This window comes from Sciurus carolinensis, chromosome 2 (assembly GCF_902686445.1).
Source record: "Sciurus carolinensis chromosome 2, mSciCar1.2, whole genome shotgun sequence".
In the NCBI taxonomy this organism is placed as follows: domain Eukaryota; kingdom Metazoa; phylum Chordata; class Mammalia; order Rodentia; family Sciuridae; genus Sciurus; species Sciurus carolinensis.
In genome coordinates this window covers 118736396-118758610 of record NC_062214.1, presented here as the reverse complement: position 1 = coordinate 118758610, position 22215 = coordinate 118736396, and the positions used below count along the sequence as shown (strand labels likewise).

The 22215-nt window shown below is 33.0% G+C and overlaps 1 protein-coding gene across 2 annotated transcripts in view; it reads left to right on the top strand.

Annotated features, from left to right (window-relative positions):
* Katnbl1 (katanin regulatory subunit B1 like 1) overlaps positions 1–22215 on the top strand; it is a 51935-nt gene that overhangs the window by 15852 nt on the left and 13868 nt on the right. The window contains exons 2-10 of one of the 2 annotated variants that reach the window (XM_047539113.1): positions 7460–7590; positions 8803–8843; positions 10389–10668; positions 11890–12008; positions 12577–12627; positions 12740–12829; positions 13178–13267; positions 14077–14170; positions 15541–16090. In XM_047539113.1, the coding sequence (XP_047395069.1) occupies positions 7474–7590; positions 8803–8843; positions 10389–10668; positions 11890–12008; positions 12577–12627; positions 12740–12829; positions 13178–13267; positions 14077–14170; positions 15541–15573 (915 nt within the window). In that variant the 5' untranslated portion in view covers positions 7460–7473 and the 3' untranslated portion in view covers positions 15574–16090. Of the gene's footprint in view, positions 1–7459; positions 7591–8802; positions 8844–10388; positions 10669–11889; positions 12009–12576; positions 12628–12739; positions 12830–13177; positions 13268–14076; positions 14171–15540; positions 16091–22215 lie in introns of those variants that run through there. The other variant, XM_047539111.1, reaches the window with a different exon arrangement.

The following is a 22215-nucleotide window of genomic DNA, read 5'->3' as shown; positions in this document are numbered from 1 at the left end:
ATCAGTATTCATGAGAAATTAGTAGTTTTCTTACAATGTCTTTGGTTTTGATATCAGGGGAATTCAGAATGTTTTTAAGTCAGTACATTCATTCTAAGTTTTTCATAATATACATTAAACTAGTAGATTTTATCAGCTGATGTTGATTACAGTTTGCATTACTTTTTTTATTTTGTATTTTTTTTAATTTACTGGAGCTTGAACTAGAGCTTTGTGCTTAATAGGTAAGTGCTTTATCCCCGAGCCACATCCCTAGTGCACCCCCCACAACAATACACACAATTTTAAGAAAACTTTTGAGACAGTTCTAAGTTACCCAGGCAGGCCTCAAACTACAATCCTCCTGCCTTAGCCTTCTGTTGCTGGAATAAGTGTGTACCACATGCCCAACTCACTTTTTTAATTAAACATTTTATTTTGAGATAATTGTAAATTTCCCCTTAATACCTAGCAATCACTGATTCATTTTTTTAATGTTTTTTACTTGTCGATGTACCTTTATTTATTTATTTATTTATTTATTTATATGTGCTGCTGAGATTCATACCCAGTGCCTCACGCATGCTAGGCAAACACTCTACCACTCAACCACAACCCTAGTTCTCATTTCTATAATTTTGTTGTTTCACAAATGCTGTATGAATGAATTCATGTATTATGTTCTGGGTGAATTCATGTAATATGAATCCATTCTGGGCTGACTTTTTCCATTCAGCATAATTCTCTAGAGTCATCCAGGTTATTATATATATCACTACTTCATTCTACTTTATTGCTGGGTTATAGTCCATGGTAAATATCTACCACAATTTGTTTAGCCATTTACTCATCAGAGGAAATCTAGGTTGTTTGAAGTTTTAAACTATTATGAATAAAAGTGCTGTAAACATTCATGATGATATGTATATTTTTTTGTACCAGGGATTGCATCCAAGGACTCTTAACCACTAACCACATCCCTAGCCCTTTTAATGTTTTTATTTAGAGGCAGCATCTCCCTGAGTTGCATAGGGCCTTGCTAAGTTACTGAGGCTATCTTTGAACTTGCAATCCTCCTACCTCAGCCTTTGGAGTTGCTGGGATTATAGACATGTGCCACCATGCCCAGCCATGATGATTTTTTATGTGAAATAAATTTTTATTTCTCTGGGGTAGATTTTCAGGAGTGTGATTGCTGGATCATATAGTAGTTACATTTTTAGGTGGGTTTTATTGTTTGTTTCATTTTGTTTTGGTTTTGTCAGTTCAGGGGATTGAATCTGTGGATACTCTACTGGAAATTTATAGGCAAGCACCATATTACCTAGCTACATCTTTAATTTTTTAAAGAAATAGCCAAAACTGTTTTACAGACTAGCTATGCCATTTCGTATTTCAACTAGCAACATATAAGCAATCCATTCTCTTTGTATCCTTGTAAGTATTTTGTACTGTCATTATTTTTATTTTATTCTGGCCATCTGATAGTTGTGTAGTATTGTCCATTTTTTGCATTTATCTAATGGGCTAATGATGTTGAATATGTTTAACTGCCATGTATATATCCTCTTTAGTGAAATATCTTTTTTTCTCCTCCCTCTTTTTGGTAGAAAAAAATGTGTATTTGGAATTAGCATGCTCTTTTCCCATTTACTAATAGGATGTTTGAAGATTTTATTTTCAGAGTTCTTTATTTATTCAAGATACTAGTCCACTTTTGAATAAGTGGTTTGCAGATGTTTTCTGCCAGTCTGTAGCTTGTCTTTTCACGTATCTTCCTATCATTTTCTCGTTTGCCAAGCAAGTTTTTAATTTTTTATGAAATTGAGTTTATCATATTTTTCTTGGATCATGCTTTTGAATTTTTTTAAAGAACAGTTTGCCCCATCCAAGATTTCAAATACTTTCTTCTGTTTTTTTCCCAAAAGATAGTTTCATCATTTTAAAAAATACTTTTGTAACTGCATTATTAAGATGTAATTCACTTGCCAAGTGTGGTGGCACATGCCTTTAATCCCAGTGGCTCAGGAGACTGAAGCAGGAGAATTGCGAGTTCAAGGCCAACCTCAGCAATTTAGTGAGGCCCCTGTCTCTAAATAAAATATGAAAAAGAACTGGGCATGTGGCTCAGTGGTTAAGCACCCTCAGTTTAATCCCTGGTACCAAAAAAACAAACAGATATAATTTACTTATCATATAGTTTAAACATTTAAATTGCATAGAAAAGCAATTGTATTTTCTGTCTATAGATTTCTCTGTTTTAAACCTGTTTTTGCTTCATGCATATTTTACCTGTATTATTTGGTGCACATGTAATAACATTGCTTATGCTTGCTTGATGGATAAGCCCTTTTATCATTCTGTAATGTTTTTCTGTCTCTGGTAATTCTGTTTTCTCTAATATTTTTATTTGATATTAATATAGCCATTTCTGCTTTTGGACGTTCACATTTACATGACATTTTTTCTCCTCCCTTTTACTTTGTTTATATCACATTTGAAGTGAATTTGTTATAGACATCATACAATTCAGTTGTTTCTTAATCTTCTTTGACAATCTCTGGCTTTTAACTGGTTTGCTTAGACCATTTACATATATTGTAATTATTGCTATATTAGGGCTTAAAGTCTACCTTTTTTTTTTTGTTTTGTTTTCTGTTCTGTTTTTTGACTTCTCTGTTTTCTTTTTCTTCTTTTCTTATGGGTTACTTGAACATTTTATCATTCCATTTTTATTTATCTGTAGGATTTTTTAGTATAATTCTTGATACAGTTTTCTTTCCTTTTCTTTTTTCTTTTTTTCTTTTGGATACCTTGAATTGAACCTAGAGTCGCTTAACCACTATGCCCCATCCCTAGTTCTTTTTGTTTTTTCTTTCAAGACAGGTCTTCTAAGTAGGTTAGGGCTTCTCTAAGTTGCTGAGACTGGTCTCGAACTTGCAATTCTGTCTCAGCCTCCCAAGTTTTTCTTTTAGTGGAGGCTTTAGATAATACCTTATATGTACATATCTTAATACAATTTACTGGTATTTGTCATTTTACTAGTTTGAGCAAAGTATCCTTTTTTCCTTTCACCACATTGTCTTAAATACTTTCTCTGCATATATTGTGAACCATATCGTATAATGTTATAAATTTTCCTTCAACCATCAAAAATAATTTGGAAAATGAGGACAAAAGTCTGTTGCATTTACCTGTATTTTCAGTTACCACTTTCTTTCCATCTCCTTGATGTTCTAAGATTTATTATTTTATCATTTCCTTTGTTTGTTTGGCTAAAGAGAACTTCTTTAGCCATTCTTTTAAGGTCAATCTGCTGGTGACAAATCATCTTAATTTTCTTTTATCTGAGAGCATTTGGTTTCTCCTTCATTCCTGAAGAATATTTTCTCTGCCTACAGAATTCTGGATTGAGTTTTTTTTTTTTTTTTCTTTTAGCACTTGAAAAATGTGTACTGCTTTCTTTTGACACTTTCCCAATTGTCTCCATCTTCTCTCTAATGAACATCAGATGGTTATTATAAATCAGTTTCATTTTTGTGAAGACTTCTCTCCCAATCCTAACCTGCTCTGATGTAGACTGGTTGTCCTCTGCTCCTGGTGCACCTCCTTTTTATCTTGGGATCTTCCTTTATGACTGTTCGGGGACGTCAATCCCATCTCTCCTGTTGGATCTGCATTTCTTGCCCCCCTCCCCATATTGCTTACTGGGAAGAATTTTTTTTTAACTTTGAATATCTACAAATATCTTCCTTCTGCCCCCAGATTTGATTTGATAATTTAGCTAGATGTAAAATTTTAAGTTGCCTGAGAATTTCAGTCATTCCTCCTTGTCTTTATCATTAATATATGAACAGGTTCAGATTCGAGGGCATATTTTTCGTTCTTTTTATAGATTTTCACTTTCTGTATCTTTTTCTGGTGCTCTGAAATTTGACAAAGATATGCCTTTTCATCCATTATGAGACTCGAAGTGTGCCCTTTTTCATCCGGAAATTCATGTCATTTAACCTTGTACAGTTTTCTTTTAAAATTTCTCCCTTGTTTTTTCTCTAGTCTTTATCATATTCCCTTTATCAGGTACCTATAAACCAAACTTCTTATTTCATATTTTTTAGTCTTTTTGCCCTTTGTTCTAGGAGAGCTCCTTAGCTTTCTCTTCCAACCTCTATTGAGTTTTTCTACTATATTTTTCTGTTTTTAATTTCCACCAATCTTTTTTGTTGCTTTGTTTTTTTCTCATTTCTATTTCATGGATATTTGTTCATCTTCTCTCCTGAAGATGATTTTAAAGTCAGGTTTATTGAAGTATAATTTATGCAAAATGAAAATTCATCCTTGAATTCACTGTTACAGGGAATGGCACAGACCTGTAATTCCAGCAACTCAGGAGGCTAAAGCAGGAGGATCTTATGTATGAGACCAGCTGAGACAACTTCATGTGACCCTGTCTCAAAATAAAATTTTGAAAAGGGCCTAATTTTCAAAATTTTGAAAAATTTTGAAGTGGTAAAGCAACCCAAGGTGACCAAAAAAAAAAAAAAAAAAATCAACTTTTTTAGTGTATGGTTCTATTACTTTTCACAGGTAACCACCACCATAATCAAGATGTAGAACAGTTCTTTGGGAGCTCTAATCACCATAATGCCAATTTTTTAGGTGTGGAGTCTGTGTGTGTTCGTTGTTCTTTCGTTCATTTCTGTAGGGCTGGTCAGAGTTCCAAAAACCCACTTGCCATGAGTGATAGAAAGAAAGTAAAAGGATTCATCATTTAGCATGTAAACTTTTACTTGATTTCTCTGATTCAGAATATGTTCCTTTTGACCATATTTATGCCTGGTGTTTCCCATCCCAAGGACTCTATTTTACATTTCTTTCTTTTTTTTAAATTTATTTATTTTGATTCATTGTACACAAATGGGTACAACTGTTGTTTGTCTGGTTGTACATGAAGTAGAGTCATACCATTTGTGTAATCATACATTTACATAGGGTAATGGTGTTTGTCTCAAGCTGTTGTTTTTCCCTTCCCCTGACCTCTTTCCTTTATACAATCCATCCTTCCTCCATTCTTGCCTCCCTCCCAACCCCCATTTTGTATCATCAACCACTTATCAGAGAGATCATTCGACCTTTGTTTTTTGGGGGGATTGGCTTATCTCGCTTAGCATGATATTCTCCAACTGCATCCATTTACCTGCAAATGCCATCATTTTATTCTTCTTTATGACTGATTAATATTCCATTGTGTATTTATACCACAGTTTCCTTATCCATTCATCAATTGAAGGGCATCTAGGTAGGTTCCACATTCTAGCTATTGTGAATTGAGCAGCTATGAACATTGATGTGGCTGCATCACGGTAGTATGCTGATTTTAAGTCCTTTGGGTATAGACCAAGGAGGGGGATAGCTGGGTCAAATGGTGGTTCCATTCCAAGTTTTCTAAGGAATCTCCATACCGCTTTCCAGAGTGGCTGCACTAATTTTTAATCCCACCAGCATTGTATGAGTGTACCTTTTTCTCCACATCTTCGCCAACACCTATTGTTGCTTGTATTCTTGACAATAGCCATTGTAATTGGGGTGAGATGGAATCTTAGGGTAGTTTGATTTGCATTCTCTTATTACTAGAGATGTTGAACATTTTTTCATATATCCGTTGATTGCTTGTAAATCTTCTTCTATGAAGTTTGCTCATTTCCTTAGCCCATTTACTGATTATAGAAAAAAATTCCAGTCTCTTACTGAAATGGGGAAAGGAACTAGCTATGAATTAAATATTCATTTGATCTACTTGTTTTAGGTTACCTTTATCCCCACTTCTTGAGTAGATATTGCCAGTTCCTAAACCTTTAAGAGATTCTGCTTTCACCTTTTCTCATTGCAGATTTAGAATTTGGATTTCCCAGATCTGCTAAGTCAAGGACCACTTTTGCTTTGCAGTTTATAAAATGTTGCCTTCATCTTTTCTTCTTTCCTTTGTCCTCATAGGTTTTATGCCTTTAAAAAACCCCTAGTACCATTTTAATGAAGTTTTTGGAAAGGATGGAAGTAATCATATGTGTTCAATCCATTATACTTAACTAAAAGTATCCTTGTTTTATTAAAAAAAAAAAAAAAAACAAGAGAGGGTGCTGTTCTTGTGGACAAAACCCTTTATGGTCTGTTTGCTGCCTATTTCTCTAGCCTCATTTCTCTACCACAACGGGCCCCCAGCCTAAGCCCCAACCACATGTATCTACTTAAGAGATTGCCAAATAAACCATGTTCCTTTATACCTTTCAGTTCTATGAATGCTATTTTCTCAGTGTGTTGTTTGTCCTCTATGACTCATTTAAGCTTTGCTAATTGTCCAGGTGCCTTTCTGTCAGAATGCTTATGCAATTATTGGAATTATTTATTTACTTTAAAAAAACAAAAAAACTCAAGGTTTCTTAACCTAGGGATACAGGTGGGAAGGCTGTCCATTATTTAGCTGCAAGATTCCATCTTACAGTACCCTAAAATTATTTGCAAGATTTGATGTGTGTGCATATTTTTAGAAAATATGGAATGTGCATCAGAACCACCCATGGAGTTTTTTGAAAATGCAGTTGCTTTAGACTCTGCTCCAGAGAGACATGCTGAGTAGAGTCTCTAACATTAGGGCTCAATAAGATGTATTTTTAAAAAAACTTCCTAAATGATTCTTTAGAACAGGATCTCAGTATCATCCTGTTAACTCCAGGATCTAGCATATAGTGAATACTTTTTATTGTATAAAGAAAGAATGAGGGAGGAGTTTATGTTCAGGATATGACCTAAAATAAATTTCCTATGTGAAACCAATGTACAAGTAGGGAAATCACTAATTTTCTTATTTCATAAATGAAGTGATAACATCTATTTCTACTACCACCTCCACTTTTGGATATTATTAAGTAAATAGGAGAGGATTGATTTTTTTTTTTCCCCAAAAGAATTGGACAACTTTGGAGAACTGGCTACAAGAATAAAAGAAAAAATTTAAAGATTAGGCATAGGGCAAGTCAGATATATGTTCAGATATATGCAATCTGATTTTGGTTCCTCTGGTTGCATAGGGTTTTTCTTTTTTATTTTATAGGCATGTTCTAAAATTTTAGGCTTCTATATATTGTGATATCATGAATACCATTGAAATGTATGGACCTGAATTCTGATTTCATTAAAATGCCTAGTGATGTGGGAAATGGGAGATTGAATTGTTGCTTTGGCAGAAGCATGCAATACTATTGCAACTGGTTGTGACTAAAGAATGAGAACAGATAGAGCTTTAATTTCCTGGCATACCCTGCCTTGTGCTTCCTTTGTGTTTTAAGGTTTTAAAAATGTATAAGATAGTCTTCTTTTTAACTCATATCCCTCTTTTACACAGTGTGAAGCTGTTGATGTTTATGTGTTAACAAGAAATGATCAGATTCTTTGCTTTTTTGTATTTTCTGTTGTTTTTCTTTAGGTATTTAAGAGATTATGGCATCTGAAACTCACAATGGTAAAAAACGGAACTTTTATAATATTATTGAGGATCATTCTATTGATCTTCCTAGAAAAAAGATCTCTAATTTCACTAATAAGAACATGAAGGAGGTAAGTCCATGGTTTCTAAGAAATAAGTAGGTCAGTTTAAATTGTCAGGTCTATAGATAGTTCTGGTTAAATTGTTTAAATAATGGAAGGGTAATAATTTTGCTTAATGTCCTAGATTTAAGTAGAATTATAGAAGTATAGCCATTACATTCCTAAAGCTCTGAAAAATTTTTGGTAAGTATACTGTTTTGATATGGCTATAATTCTAATATTTTGATACAAGAGGAAGCTCAGAATCAGACATAATTTTCATTTATGAATACATGACCAGTGTAACTCCATATCATGTACAACCACAAGAATGGGAAGTTATGCTCCATATATGTATAATATATCCAAATACATTCTACTGTCATGTATAACTATAAAGAACAAATAAAAGGGTGTGGTTGTAGCTCAGTGGCAGAGCACTTACATGTGTAAGGCACTGAGTTTGATTCTCAGCACTGTATATAAATAAATAAATAAAACAAAGGTCCATCAACAACTAAAATATATTTTTTAAGAAAGAACAAACGAAAAAAGAGGAAGCTCAGAATTATTTTTGTTCACCATTACAAAGTTTATTAGTATTGATACAATTTCTTTTAAATCATATTAAACCTCAACTCACATATTAAGCACCCTGTAAGCATCATATGTGACTAGAGATGTGAAAAATAGGCAGATTAGTTTGTTGCTCTGTCACAAATACCTAACTACAATGTTGTGCCTAATGATTTTTTTTTTTTTTTTTTTTTTTTTTTTGGTGCTGAGGATTGAAACCAGAGGCAGTTTACTACTGAGCCACATCCTGGCCCTTTTTGTATTTTCAGACAGGGTCTTGCTAAGTTGCTTATGGCCTTGTTAGGTTGCTGAGGTTGGCTTTGAACTTAATGATCCTTCTGCCTCAGCCTCCCAAGTTGCTGGGATTACAGGCGTGCACCACCATACCCAGCTTATGCCTAATGATTGAACTTTAGGACAGAAAAAGCTTTAACCTCAGAATATATCTGTTGAATGCTGGGATTGTGGCTCAGTGGTAGAACACTCGCCTAGCACATGGGAAGCAGTAGGTTCAATCCTCAACACTACATAAAAAATAAATGAAATACAGGTATTGTGTCCATCTACAACTAAAAACATTTTTAAAAATATATCTGTTGAATTTTAATTTAGTTGACATCAGTCGTAAAGTATTGAATATGCCACTGTTTACTTTCTTTTTTTCAGGTTAAGAAATCTCCAAAACAGTTGGCTGCTTATATAAATAGGTAAGAACTTTTTTAAAGTTTGTGTGCAACAGCAAATATCAAAAACTAAGTAAAGATGAAAATATGGGGAAAATAAACACTCTGTTATAATAGTTAACTTCTTATTAACAGCTCCTTTGATCCAGACTCTGCACTAATACGAATATCAATATTATCTCTTTTCCTTCTAACAGTCCTACTCAATAAGTACCCTTACCCCTAATAGTGAGAAAACTTAAGATCAGACAAGAAAACTGCTTTGTTCAGGGTCAGTCAAAAAGTGGTAAACATGGCATGCATTCTCAGATCTGCCTAACTCTAAAAAATCACCTTTCTACAAAAGCACTGGTTTTTAAAGTGTGATCCAAGGACCTAGGAATTCCTGAAGCCATTTCAGAGAGTTTGTGAGGTCAAAACTCTTTTCATAACAATACTAAAATGTATTTATATTTATATTTGCTCTCTTGCAAATGCATGGTATTTTTCCAGGGGTGACACGACATTAAAAGATTTGCAAAAACAAAACATTGCTATTCTACTTGTTTTTGTTTGTATTGTTGTTTGATCTATAAAATAGTTTTTTTTTCTTTTTTTCTTTTCTTTTTTAGTTGTTTGGGGCTGGTAAAATATTCCGTTAGTCTGTATGTTGGTCAGCAAAAATACCTGAGATAAAAAAAACTTACAAGGTGGAAAGATTTATTTTGGCTTACAGTCTTAGAGGTCATGGTCATTTGGCCCTGTTGCCTTTGGGGTTTGTGGCAAAGCAATACATCCTGGTAGGGAACATGTGGCAAAAGAAACTGTTTGTCTTATTGTAGCTGGGAAGAGAAAAAGAGACAACCGAAGAGTCCAGGATCACTTTCAAGGGCATTCTCCCAATGACCTTTCTTCCTTCTATTTGAAAAGATTCTATCCTTTCCCATTAGCACCACAGCCTATTGACCAGACCTTTAGCATATGGGCCTCTGGGGCACTTTTAAGATTCATACCATAATAATATGTAATAAGTCTATTATTTTTAAATGAATTAACAAATATTTTTAAATTTTCCCAGTTTTATTTGCTAATACAGTAAATATCATATAAAAAAATTTTTAAGCCCTGAAAAATTTTAAGAATGCAAAGCCAACCTATCACCAAAACATTTGAGAACCTCAGTATTCTATGAGGTTTGCTCTTTTGTGTTCTGTCATACTCAAATTAAATATACTTCTCCTTAATCAAAATAATGTTAAAAATATTCTGACAGAGTTTATCACTTTGTTAGAGAAAGAACAGATATCTCAAAAGAGTTGTGATTTTCTTTTTCCCAAATGGCCTTTTAATAGATAATATCTAGTAAGTCTTTATTTTCACTTGATCTTTATTTTTATTATTTTTATTTGTCTTCCAGGTGATTTGTAACTTCTTTTTTATTTTCCTCAACTAAAAGTTAACACTTTTTTTTTAAATTCTAACTTCTGATTTTAGTGAATTACAGTCACACATATGGCCTATTAAATCTCTGTTTAAACATTTAAAAGTTTTCATATTCTTTTCACTTAAGAAAATAAATTCTTATTACAGAACAGTTGGACAAGCTGTGAAAAGCCCAGATAAACTACGAAAGGTGATCTATCGCAGAAAGAAAGTTCAACATCCTTTTCCAAATCCTTGTTACAGAAAAAGACAGTCCCCTATAAGTGGGGGCTGTGACATGGCAAATAAAGAAAATGAACTGGCTTGTGCAGGCCACCTGCCTGAAAAATTACGCCATGATAGTCGAACATATTTGGTTAATTCCAGTGACTCTGGTTCTTCACAGACAGAAAGCCCATCATCTAAATACAGTGGGTTTTTTTCTGAGGTAGGTAATTTTTCTAAATCATTTTTAGCTTTATTCCTGTGACATTATTGGCTATCTTCTTTGCCTTATACTTCTATCAGAATAATTTAGCACCTACTGAATACATACTTATTTGAGTGATCGTAACTCGCTGAGACAGTTTTATAGATTGAACAAATTTGAATCAATAATTTATTTCATTTCTCTAAATTAGCAATATGTAAGATTGACAGGCTGCTGTAAATATTCAGAATAACAAGTTGGCCAATAGAGATGTAAAGGAAGGGAAACAGACAAATCTTGCCTTAAGAGTGGATCACCAAAGACCATTTAGTCTAGGCATATTTGCTGGTCCCTCAGAATTGCCTAGAGGAAGCTTTATTCAGGCAAACCAGCTAGCTATTCTAATCATAAAATTAATCATAATAAAAGTGCACATACTTACAAACTTCAGGATGTTCACTGATACATGGTATTAATAGATGAAAACCAGAATCAATCTAAATAAACCATGATATATGAAGACTGGAGAATATACTGTTGATTTTTTTAAAATGAAGTCAACCTATGTTTTGATGTTGAAATATGTTCATATAGTATAGGTGAAAAGGCAAGATTAAAAAGTATAGATAAGTTTTTATTTTAATTTTTCAGAGTATAACCATATGTACCTATTTGTCTAGCATATGGTTTGGAAAGATACATATCAGTCTATTAGCTATGACTATTTCTGGGGAATGAAACTGGATGTTTTTTGTAGGCCAATAGAGAATATCCAGTTTTTATCTTATTTAGTTCTGTGTTAAACTTTTCACAACAGAATTGTATTGCCTTATTATATAGAAGTAGACACATTTAAATGATATTATATCACTTGTCACAGAACCAAGTTTTTGTGGTTTCTTTCTTATACCATTCAGTTTGTAATGTCTAGCCCATGTCTACCTTTTCCTTTTATCCACACTTACAAATTAAGTCCCTAGGTTTGTGAGTCAGCTAAAAATAATTTGTCATATAAATTATTGGATTTTAAAAGAAAAATGGTAGCAAGAAAAAAAACGATTTTATATTTGTTCACATCATTTGTTTACTATGTTCAACTGCAGTATTCCTTTTTGAGCTCAGTATAAGGAGTCACCTTTGCATAATTTAAAACTATGTCAGTAGACTGTTTCCATTGAAGAAAATAGTTTAATATCCTGTTTCAGTTTGCTTTTAACAAATTAGATTATTGTCTTTCAGGTTTCTCAGGATCATGAAACAATGGCCCAAGTTTTGTTTAGCAGGAATTTGAGATTGAATGTAGCTTTAACTTTCTGGAGAAAGAGAAGTATAAGTGAACTTGTAGCTTATTTGGTGAGGTAAGTATGCTCTTAGTTCAGTACAAGTAATTTTCAGTGTGATATTAGAAATGCCTGGGGTTTTTTTTGTTTTGTTTTTATAAGCTAAAAACTTAAACTTCTATGTTTAGTATACATAGAGACTGTATGGCTTAAATTATATTCATCACCAGTCTAACAGCAACCAGAACACTGAAAACCTTCTGTATATTACCTTCATTTTATTCAAGTCTCTCAAATATTACCTTATTGAGGACTTCCTCAATTGTCTTATTTAAAAAGTTATTTTGTCACTCCCTATCTTCCTTTCTTGTTTTATTTTTCTCCATAGCATTTATCATCATCAAAACTTTGTATATTCTACTTGTTTGTTTACTGTATACCTCTGACCCACCCTTACCACCTACACACACTCAGAAACTGGACTGCAAGTCCTATCTTTGTTTTCTGCTGTATCCCAGTATCTGACTCATCTTAGACACTGGGATTATTTGTTAATGAATTTCTAAAAATCAGTATGAAGATTATAATATGAAATAATATAAGGAAATTGGCTAAGTAATGAATACTATACTTTTTGTACCCCCAGGATAGAAGATCTTGGAGTTGTGGTAGATTGCCTGCCTGTACTCACTAACAGGTAATATTAGTATTTTTCAGGGAAAAAAAAAAAAAAAAAAAAAGTAAAGTCAGCTTAAAGAAGGGTGATTTGTGGCCTGTTTGTATTTTCATAACTTAAGGATTTCTTTTAGTTTACAGGAAGAAAAACAATATATCTCACTTGGCTGCTGTGTAGACTTGTTGCCTCTTGTAAAGTCGTTACTTAAAAGCAAATTTGAAGAGTAAGTTCTAATCTAAATTTCAATTCAGTTTTCTCTTTCAGCATGCTTGATTTTGTTTGTTGTGAGTGCATAAGTAGTGGATTTGGCTCCATGGGCTATACATGGTTTCTATTTTCAAGGAGCTTATAGTAAATTAGGAAAAGAATGTGAAATGACTAATGAACAATTATAAAACCATCTATAAACAAGTTACATAAAATACAGTTTGGTGATATACATCATAAAAGTAGTGAAATATTTTTAAAAGTAGAAAGGTCGGTGTGTATGTGTGTTGGGGGGATAGTATTATCTCTTATAAAGACTTCTTAGATGAAAACACTTGAATTTTGTAATACAATGTCATTTCAGATATGTGATAGTTGGTTTAAACTGGCTTCAAGCTGTAATAAAAAGGTGGTGGTCAGAACTATCATCCAAAACAGAAATTATAAGTGATGGGTGAGTATAACTTTAAGAATAAATTCATCCTGGATTCAATCTCCAATACCATAAATAAAAAATAATAATAATTATTTTTGCTGAAATTTTCTTCAGAAAAGCAATTTAACTAAACAGGGTGGTAATTTTATCCTATGATCATCAGTATATAATATTTATTCTCTTCATTTTCGAAGGAATATTAAGACACTGTTCGTTTCTGAAAATCACACATGGAAATTAAATTAAAGAGCCCAGTAATCCCCTGTGTCCTTCCGGGCAGAACCCTCACCCTTCATTTTAGAAAAAATGTAACAGTGGTTTAACCCCCATATCCATTCTATGAATAGGGGAAGAGAATAAGGAATGGAGGAATTCTGCAGGGTTCTTTGGCTATCTAGATATTAACCTGAGAGTCTGATGTTGATTACAATTCTAAAAACTATGTTATAATCATATTTGAGAATTACCTTAGTGTGAAAATGTGTGGGTATTGACTAAATGAGCCAGATTGTCATGAAGCCACAAAAATCTCCTAACAATCTCCTTAACACCCACAATTTTCTCTATAAGCTCTCAGAATTTCCCATTTCATACCCAAGAACAGGTTCTCCAAATGCTGCAAATGCTTAGTTGTTTTCTTATCTATTTAGACAGCTAAATAACCTTGAATTTCTGTGATTGACATGTCCTATTTTAAATAGTTAACCTGACTTCAAATAATATAGTTTTTCCTGGTAAAATCTGGACATTAAAAATTATGTTCATTGGATTGTGTTCACTATCAAAGTTCATATCCTACTATTTGTCTCTTCTTTTTTTCCTCCTAGAAATATTCAGATTTTAAAACAACAATTAAGTGGCTTGTGGGAACAAGAAAACCATCTTACTTTGGTTCCAGGATATACTGGTAATATAGCTAAGGTAATTCATATTAAAGCTTAATGTTAGACATTAGAAATAATACTCTTGTACATTTATAAACAAACTATTCAAATCTTTAGGTAATATAATTTGGTACTATTCTAAGAAGGTCTAAAATCAATCTCATATTTGCAGATGGCATAAAGTCCTCTGGATTTGTGAGTGACCTGGGCAGTAAGAATAGGAATTAACCATTGAATATGTTTCAAATATATAACCATAGAAATGCTGTGCCAGACAGCATTTAATAATCTAGTTCCAATCAGAGAGCAATATTTGAAAAAAAGTTAAAAATTCAGATAAAGACAATATCAAACTAGTAATAATGACAGGAAATAAAAGATGAGCACAATTAAATGGTCTTGGAGTATTAATTTTTACTTTGCTTTTTTATCATTCTTTTTGAAAAAGGGAACTGTTTAATTCTCAGTATAAATTTAATACTGATCTTTATTGATTTGTCTCTTAAAGGAAAAGGTATGTTACTATTTTGGATTTCGGTATTTTAACCCCATAAACCGTTGGTAATTGTATTACAGAAGAATTTATTGTTAAGAAACATTTCCACCCTATTTTTGGACGTACTGCTATCATAAGTGAGCATTAACCAAAATTATAAATGCAGTCTTTGGTTTAAGAAAATAGTCTAAATAAGAGAATTTATGTCATGGATTCTTCTTGGATACCTTCAAAAACAGAAACAAAATGACATCAAGCAAGTGTGTTATCACAGTGTATGATTTTACTCTATAGAATTCTTAACAATGATACTCAAAAAGAAATAAATTTAGTTTTTGTTGTTTTAGATTTTTAGAATATACTTATCTACTTACTCTAGAGAAATCTTGCATTCTAGACAGTAGAAGAAATTTGCTTTAAATTTTAATTTTTTACAATAGGAAAAGCTTTATAGTGAACATGGTCTTAAGGTATTATGCTTATTACTGAAGACTATTGAGTGATATATGACCAATTTATTGAAGGCCAATAACAGGCCTTAGGTTAAACCCTCAATTAATTTGTAATTTTTTGGAGGTAGTAAACAGAGAGGCTATCATTAAGCTCTAGCCCTTGAGTTTACATAGCACTGACTAAATTCCTGTCAGTGTTAATCATGAAAGCAGAGTGGTCGAGCATAAGAACCAAAACATTCACTCAGCACTTAACTGGCATTTCTTGAACACTTGCTGTGTGTCAGTGCCTGTGTTAAACAAGTACATAGACCAGTCGAGTAAGACTGGTCTTGTACTTTCCACAGGCCACAAACAGAAACTAAGGCAAATCAGTCAACAAAAGTGAAGAGAAAATGGGATGTATATATTTGTATTTACCATGCTGGCTAATGAAATATTTTTGTTTTATCCTCTAAGGACGTAGATGCTTATTTATTACAGTTGCATTGAGAGATTTCATCTACTAAAGAGCAATTGGTTATTCAAAACATCCTGGACTGATTTCCAAAAATAGGTCTCTTCTGAGAACTGTGAACTGTGGAAGAAATTGAAACCATTTTTTTCTTTTAAAAATCCACATAATGAAACCACTAATGAAAACGTAACAATCTGCTTCACATTGAAGTGGAAAAATATCCAAAAGGAGCAGCTTCAACTTCAATGAGGTGAAAGTGCACTACAAAGATTGTTCGCCTTTGCTGCATTCAGGATTTATGTGGTTATCTGGTAACATTGTTTAAGAACTACTGGATCTTAATGCAGTCCTGCATAAGAATATAATTTATACTATGTGAAAAAATAAGGACTTACTACTAGGAACCACAAAGACCAATCATCATTAATTTTTTATTGTGTTTTATAAAAAAACACTTGAATGTGTGCAGCTATTTTCTTATGTTGAATAGACTTTGAAAGTTTAAAACATCATAGTAAATAATCAATATTAAAAATCTTTTGTCCACACTGAGATACTGTGTATACAAATGCCTTAATTATTAATAAGCCAATGTGTTATGATACCTTATCTGTTTTAAAAAAATAAAAAACCTGCCAGGCATGGTGGTGCATGCCTGTAATCCCAGCCACTCAGAAGACTGAGGCAGGAGGATCACAAGTTCAAGGTTAGCCTCAGCAATTTAGGGAGACCTTGTCTCTAAATATATAATAAGAAGGGCTGGAGATAGCTCAAAGATAAAGTACCCTGGGTTAAATACCCAGTAACAAAAAAAGAAATTAAAAAAAAAAATTAAAACAACCATGGTTCTGGCATGATGAAATCATGAAAATAATTAAGTCAGGGGGTTACATTCATGTAGAATGTTATCATTGAAACATTTTCCATATTATTTTTAAAACTTGAGAATGTTTTTAGAAGCTCTGATTTTTTTTTTTTTTTTTTTTTTTGGCCAGAATGTTCATGTCATGTATGTATGTGTTATATCTATAAAGAAAAAGGTGAATATGTATTTGTATGAATGTTTAACTGGAAATGTCCATGGAGTTGGCTAATTTATATTCGCTTTTTATTGTATATAGATTTCTAATATTTTTCATTTCTGTATCATGTAAACTTCCTTCATTTGAGTAAATTCACTAAATATTTCTATTTTTTTGCTTTTTTAATTCTAATTTTATATGAATTCTAACTATTTACTACGTTTTGTAGAGTTACTTATACTTTCAAATTGTTTACAGTTAATGCTTACCTTGTACTTTAAATTCCAACACTTTACATTACTACCTCCTCTAATGGTTAGTATGACATGCCAGCAGAGTGTATGCAGTCTTTCTTTTTTAGTTCCATTTTTAGTGTCAACCAAATTCTGGAATCTCTTGATATTTCTAAATCTAACCTGTCTTGAAAGTGATTGGGTTTAATACCACTACTGGTGGTTCATACATTTATCTTATCTTTAATAGGCCTAACAGACATCTGAGCAAAGATAAAATTGAATTTCTTTTTAGTAATCTTAAGAATGCAGATCTTTAGCATTTACCTGTTAGTAACTACTGATAAGAATCTCTAGCATCTTTCTTACTGTAAAAAATGTTTGAAAGTTTACCTTACTGAATTCTATTTGTGTGTATAGTTATGCTTCTTATAGCTATGAATCCCTCACAATGAACATCAGTTGTAGTAATTGGCTATTAAGCCTTTAGTTTATAATAATCCCAGAGTACTGAATTTTTATGATTTGAGAGATGAGGTTTTTTTACGATATGGGAATTGAATCATAAGCCAGCATCATCATCCCTCTGAACCTTAAGATGGTGAAGTACAACCTTTTTGTTCTTTTTCCTTCAGTTATCATCTCATGTAAGAATTTGAACAAGTTAGTGTACTTGGACTATGGTGATAATGAGACTAAGGATATGTCTGATCTTCTTGTAAATTCATTAACTTCACTCATGCACAAAATGTTTTCATGGCTACAGATTGCACCTTTCTTCAGTGTCCCATCTCACAGGCTCTACTGTTGGTCACAAGGAAAATGGTATATATAGTTTATCATAAACTCTTGCCCTTAAATGGTAACATAAATAAAATGATTGGTGTGTGATACTGTAGACTATGAATATTAAGATGAAATATTAAAAATAAGGTATCTTGTAAATTTGAATTGCACAGCGTTAAAACAGTATTTTTTAAAATCAAGTTTCAACAAATCAAACATCAGTAAAAAATAAATAATACAAACAAATGAGATATAGTAAGAAGTAGTATTATACTTTTAATACTGCATTCTTATGCCTAAATTTAGGATTATTGAAGGCAAATAATACTCCATTACCCAGAACTAGATAACTGCAGAATCTTTAGCGCCCAAAGATTATTCAAAAACACACATTCCTAATTTCTCTTCTTGGCCTTTGCAGTTTATGTTAGTATTTCTCTCTCCCAGTTATTGAGTTTGATTAGCATTAGGTGATTCCTAAGATTCTTGGATAAAAGATGTTAGATAAATAACTATTGTTGACCACTTTTGTTGCTCTTAAGCTCTTCTGTGCTACAGCATTTAATTAGAACAGTGTTGATCTCCAGAAAGAGCCAAAGAAAGTGTTTACAAAGTGTTTGGGCTGTTGTATTGACCTAGTTTAGGACAATTGCTATCTGTAGTTGCTCATTTGTTCTGCTGCCAAGCAGTATACAGAACTGAGGAACTACCCAAGGTCTCTATGCTTTTTAGCTTTTCTACTTTAAGTTTTCTATACTTTACTTTGCTAATTTTGCAGGTATAGGGACATATAGTTTATTGAGGTGATAGAGAATTGTAATCAAGTAATTTACTTCTACTAGAGATAAAATGAATGGATTTTGTATTGAGTGATCATGACCAGAATAAGCGATAAAAATTAGGAAAACAGTATTATCTAATGACTTTTTAAATTAACTTTTGTCAATAATTTCAAAGATAATTGGCACTGACTATTTACATGAATCCTGAGATGTGAGTATTTTGATATAAGGATCTAAATCCACTGGGGAATCATATAAGTATCAGCAATAAACATTAAGGGCTACTGAGGAATTAAATCCTAACCCCTCTAAACATATTTAGTACATGTCATGTCCTAATAGTAAACATGGCTGTGTATGTTCAGTGCTCTGTTGCTAACCTTTAAAACAGTATTCCTAAACAGATCATTTCTATATTTTGCAAGTTGATAACATTAATGGATAATTAATCACAGTGATGACTATTAACTATTGAATGCTGATAATAGAAATCATATTTAAGTGCTTAATTACATTAGTCAAGGAGCTTGAGAAAGCAAGATTTGAGTTAATATTTTATCAGTCATTTCCAGTTATCTTTCTTCATATTTAAGAATAAGATAGTAATGCCAAATGCCTTTGTTGATTTGATGAAAAAAATTAAAATTATAAGCAACTGACTCAGTTCACCTGGAGTAACCCCCATTGGATACATAACTTCTTATTTTTTGAGATTACTTCAGATGGAAATAGTATCATATGTTGGTATTTACTCCTATAATACTTTCTCTAATTTCTTAATTTTCTTTTTCTTTTGGTACTAAGGCTTGAACTCAGAATGCTTAACCACTGCGCCACATCTCCAGCCCCTTTTATATTTTATTTTGAGACAGAATTTCGCTAAGTTGCTTGGGACCTTGCTAACTTGCTGGGGCTGACTTTAAACTTGGCAATCCTCCTGCCTCAGCCTCTTGAGTGACTGGGAATACAGGTGTTCACCAGCATGCCAGGCTCTCCCTTAATTTCTAATTCTTCTAGTCACAGAGATTGTCAAAAAAAACCTCTGTGACATAACTAATCTTCCCCCTTTTTTATTATGGAATAGGAGTATAGAATAAATAGCTTATCCCTACACACTGCATACTTCTAACTTGTTTCATGAATAGCACCAACTATAATAATGAAAATAAATGATGCATATTGTATGCCCAGTATTCTGATAACATTTTCCAATGCTGTATTTTAAATAATAATCTATTTAAAATTTTCATCATAAATTTCTCTGGACTGAGTCCTTAACAATATCTTTTAAAACCAAATTTCAATTAAAATGAAGTACAAGTAAAACATACCATATACTATGGTATTTTCCTTTGCATATTAGAATTAGTCATAAAACAAAAAGTTGCTGATTACCAGGTTAACCCGCAGATGTCAATGTGGTTTTCTTCGCAAAAATTGCTATTTATTATTGCTTTGATGTACAGAATTATTACTCTTTGAACTAAGAAGTTTTCAGATGGAAGATGCCAAGAGTCCAAGTAAGGATTCAGCCTCCATGTACTTTTGTTTTGATTATTAAGCCTTAAAATATTCTGTATTCTTTAAAAAATTTTTTTTAGTTCTAGATGGATCCAATACCTTTATCTTATTTATTTACTTATTTTATGTGGTGCTGAGGATCAAACCCAGTGCCTCACAGGTGCTAGGCAAGCACTCTACCACTGAGCTACCACCACAGCCCCATAATCTATATTCTTATTAATATTTAAACTGGATTTTTAAAAAACGTCTGGGCCCACCCAAGACTGTTATGACACTAGATTTACACCAAAGCTCTAGAAAGAGTTGATCCAAAGTATCTTTTAGGATAAGAAAGAGTTATTATGTGAGTCCTTGGAATACAGTGAATCACCAGAATTACTTGCTTCCAGAATTATTCTATTGCATTTATAAACCAAATCTGCAACATGGAGCTTGGATTAGAATTAGACCTCACCTTCCAGAAATCATGAGTAAAGTTTACATCCACTTACTTTCTACTTCCATTCAAAAAAGAAAAAGAAAACTTCATTAGATCTTTGAAACAAACAAGTGAATGAAGACCTACCTCTTCCCCCTCCTTCCCTGTAATACACTTGCCAGTTCCTTTCTGTATAGCTGCAGCTTAGCTTCAACAACAGCAGGAGATGTGAAGGTTGACATCTCTCTTGTGTACAAGTTCTAGAACTCATAAGAACTTTCAGAAAGCTTATCTTTTTCCCTTAGCAATCCATATTACTTTCTCTCTACTTAGGATAAGTAATAGGAAATCAGTAAAGGGGAGAAACCAAATCACTAAAGTATTCTCCTCCATTTATTTTCAGTTGAAAATCTCAAGTCTCCTTATGAGTTATTTCAAGTAAAGAAGTTTTAAATGAACCAACAATTTCTATAGTTTGTCAGCATATTGGTGTTTTCTCTTTATGAGAAATGCCTTCTATTTCTAGACTCAGTTCTGTGGTGTAGACCCCTGGTTTTGTGGCCACCTGTCTTGTCTTTTTCCTTTTGAAGGCTTCTTGGCCCATATCTTAGATGTTGATGTTCTTCAAATTTCTATCATAAGGTTCTTTTCTCTTCTCACTATTCTTTCCCTGAAAAACATCATTCATTCCTTCGGCAGCTTTTACCACCTGCATTTATCATTCTCATTTTAGAGGTTGACCAAATAGACATGGATTTTTAAAAATTAAGAAGATATTAAACTGTATGTTTATCATTAAATATGTATGTTGCCCTGAACCTAACTCCTGACTCTAAAATGTTGCTTATTGAAAGCATCCATTGGGATATCTTATAGACATCCTAAATTCAATACTTCCAGAATTAATGTCATTTGACACCTTCATACACCTTCATCCTGTCTGCTGTCCAGACATAAAAAGTTCTCCTGGGTCCTGGATTTCCATTCTCATTGAATAGCCCTCCTATCCAGTGTCAAGCTGCAAGCCTCTGAATGATCTTTGAAACATTTCTGAATCACTCACCAAATCCAAAAGGATTGGTGCAGCCCCTAATTTTCTCTTATCTTTCTACCTCTTTTTCTCTCTTGCCACTAACCCAGCTGTTTTCCTACATTATTGCAGCAGACTTCCTGGTCTCTCTGGTTTGGTCCTGCATCCCTACAGTGTACTCTCCATACATACTGCTCCAGAGTAATTTGTAAAGCATAAATCCTACCATGTCATTCCTTAAGACCTTTTAGGAGAGTCTAAAAAAGCATAGTGTGTTAGTTCATTTTCTGTTTTAACAAAATACCTGAGACCAAGTGTGTATATGTGTGTGTTGTATTCTTATAAATTACACACACACACACGCATTTTTTTGTTTGCTTGTTTATTTTATAGTTGCAAAGGTGAGGAATTTCAAGAGCATGGTAAAAGCATCTGCTCCACATCTGCTTGGGCCTTCTTGCTCTATTGTAACATAGCAGACTTGATCACATGGTAAGACAGCAAGTATGCTGCCTCCAGTCTTTATTCCTCTGAATAAAACCACTAATGCCATCAGGAGGGACCAGCCCTCATGACCTCATCTAATCATAAGTTCCTTTCAAAGACCTTACCTCTAAATGACATTAACTATGAATTTGGGGGTTTTTTTTTGTGTGTGTGTGGTACTGGGGATCGAACTCAGGGCCTTGTGCTTGCAAGGCGAGCACTCTACCAGCTGAGCTGTCTCCCCAGCCCTGGGGGTTATTTTTAACACATGAAATTTTTGTGTACACATTCAAACCATAGTATGTGGTTTACATCTTTCCACCAGCCTGAATGAACTTGCTTGAATTTGTGGGAAACATCACACTTCCTCTACAAATGCTTTGTTCATCTGAACAG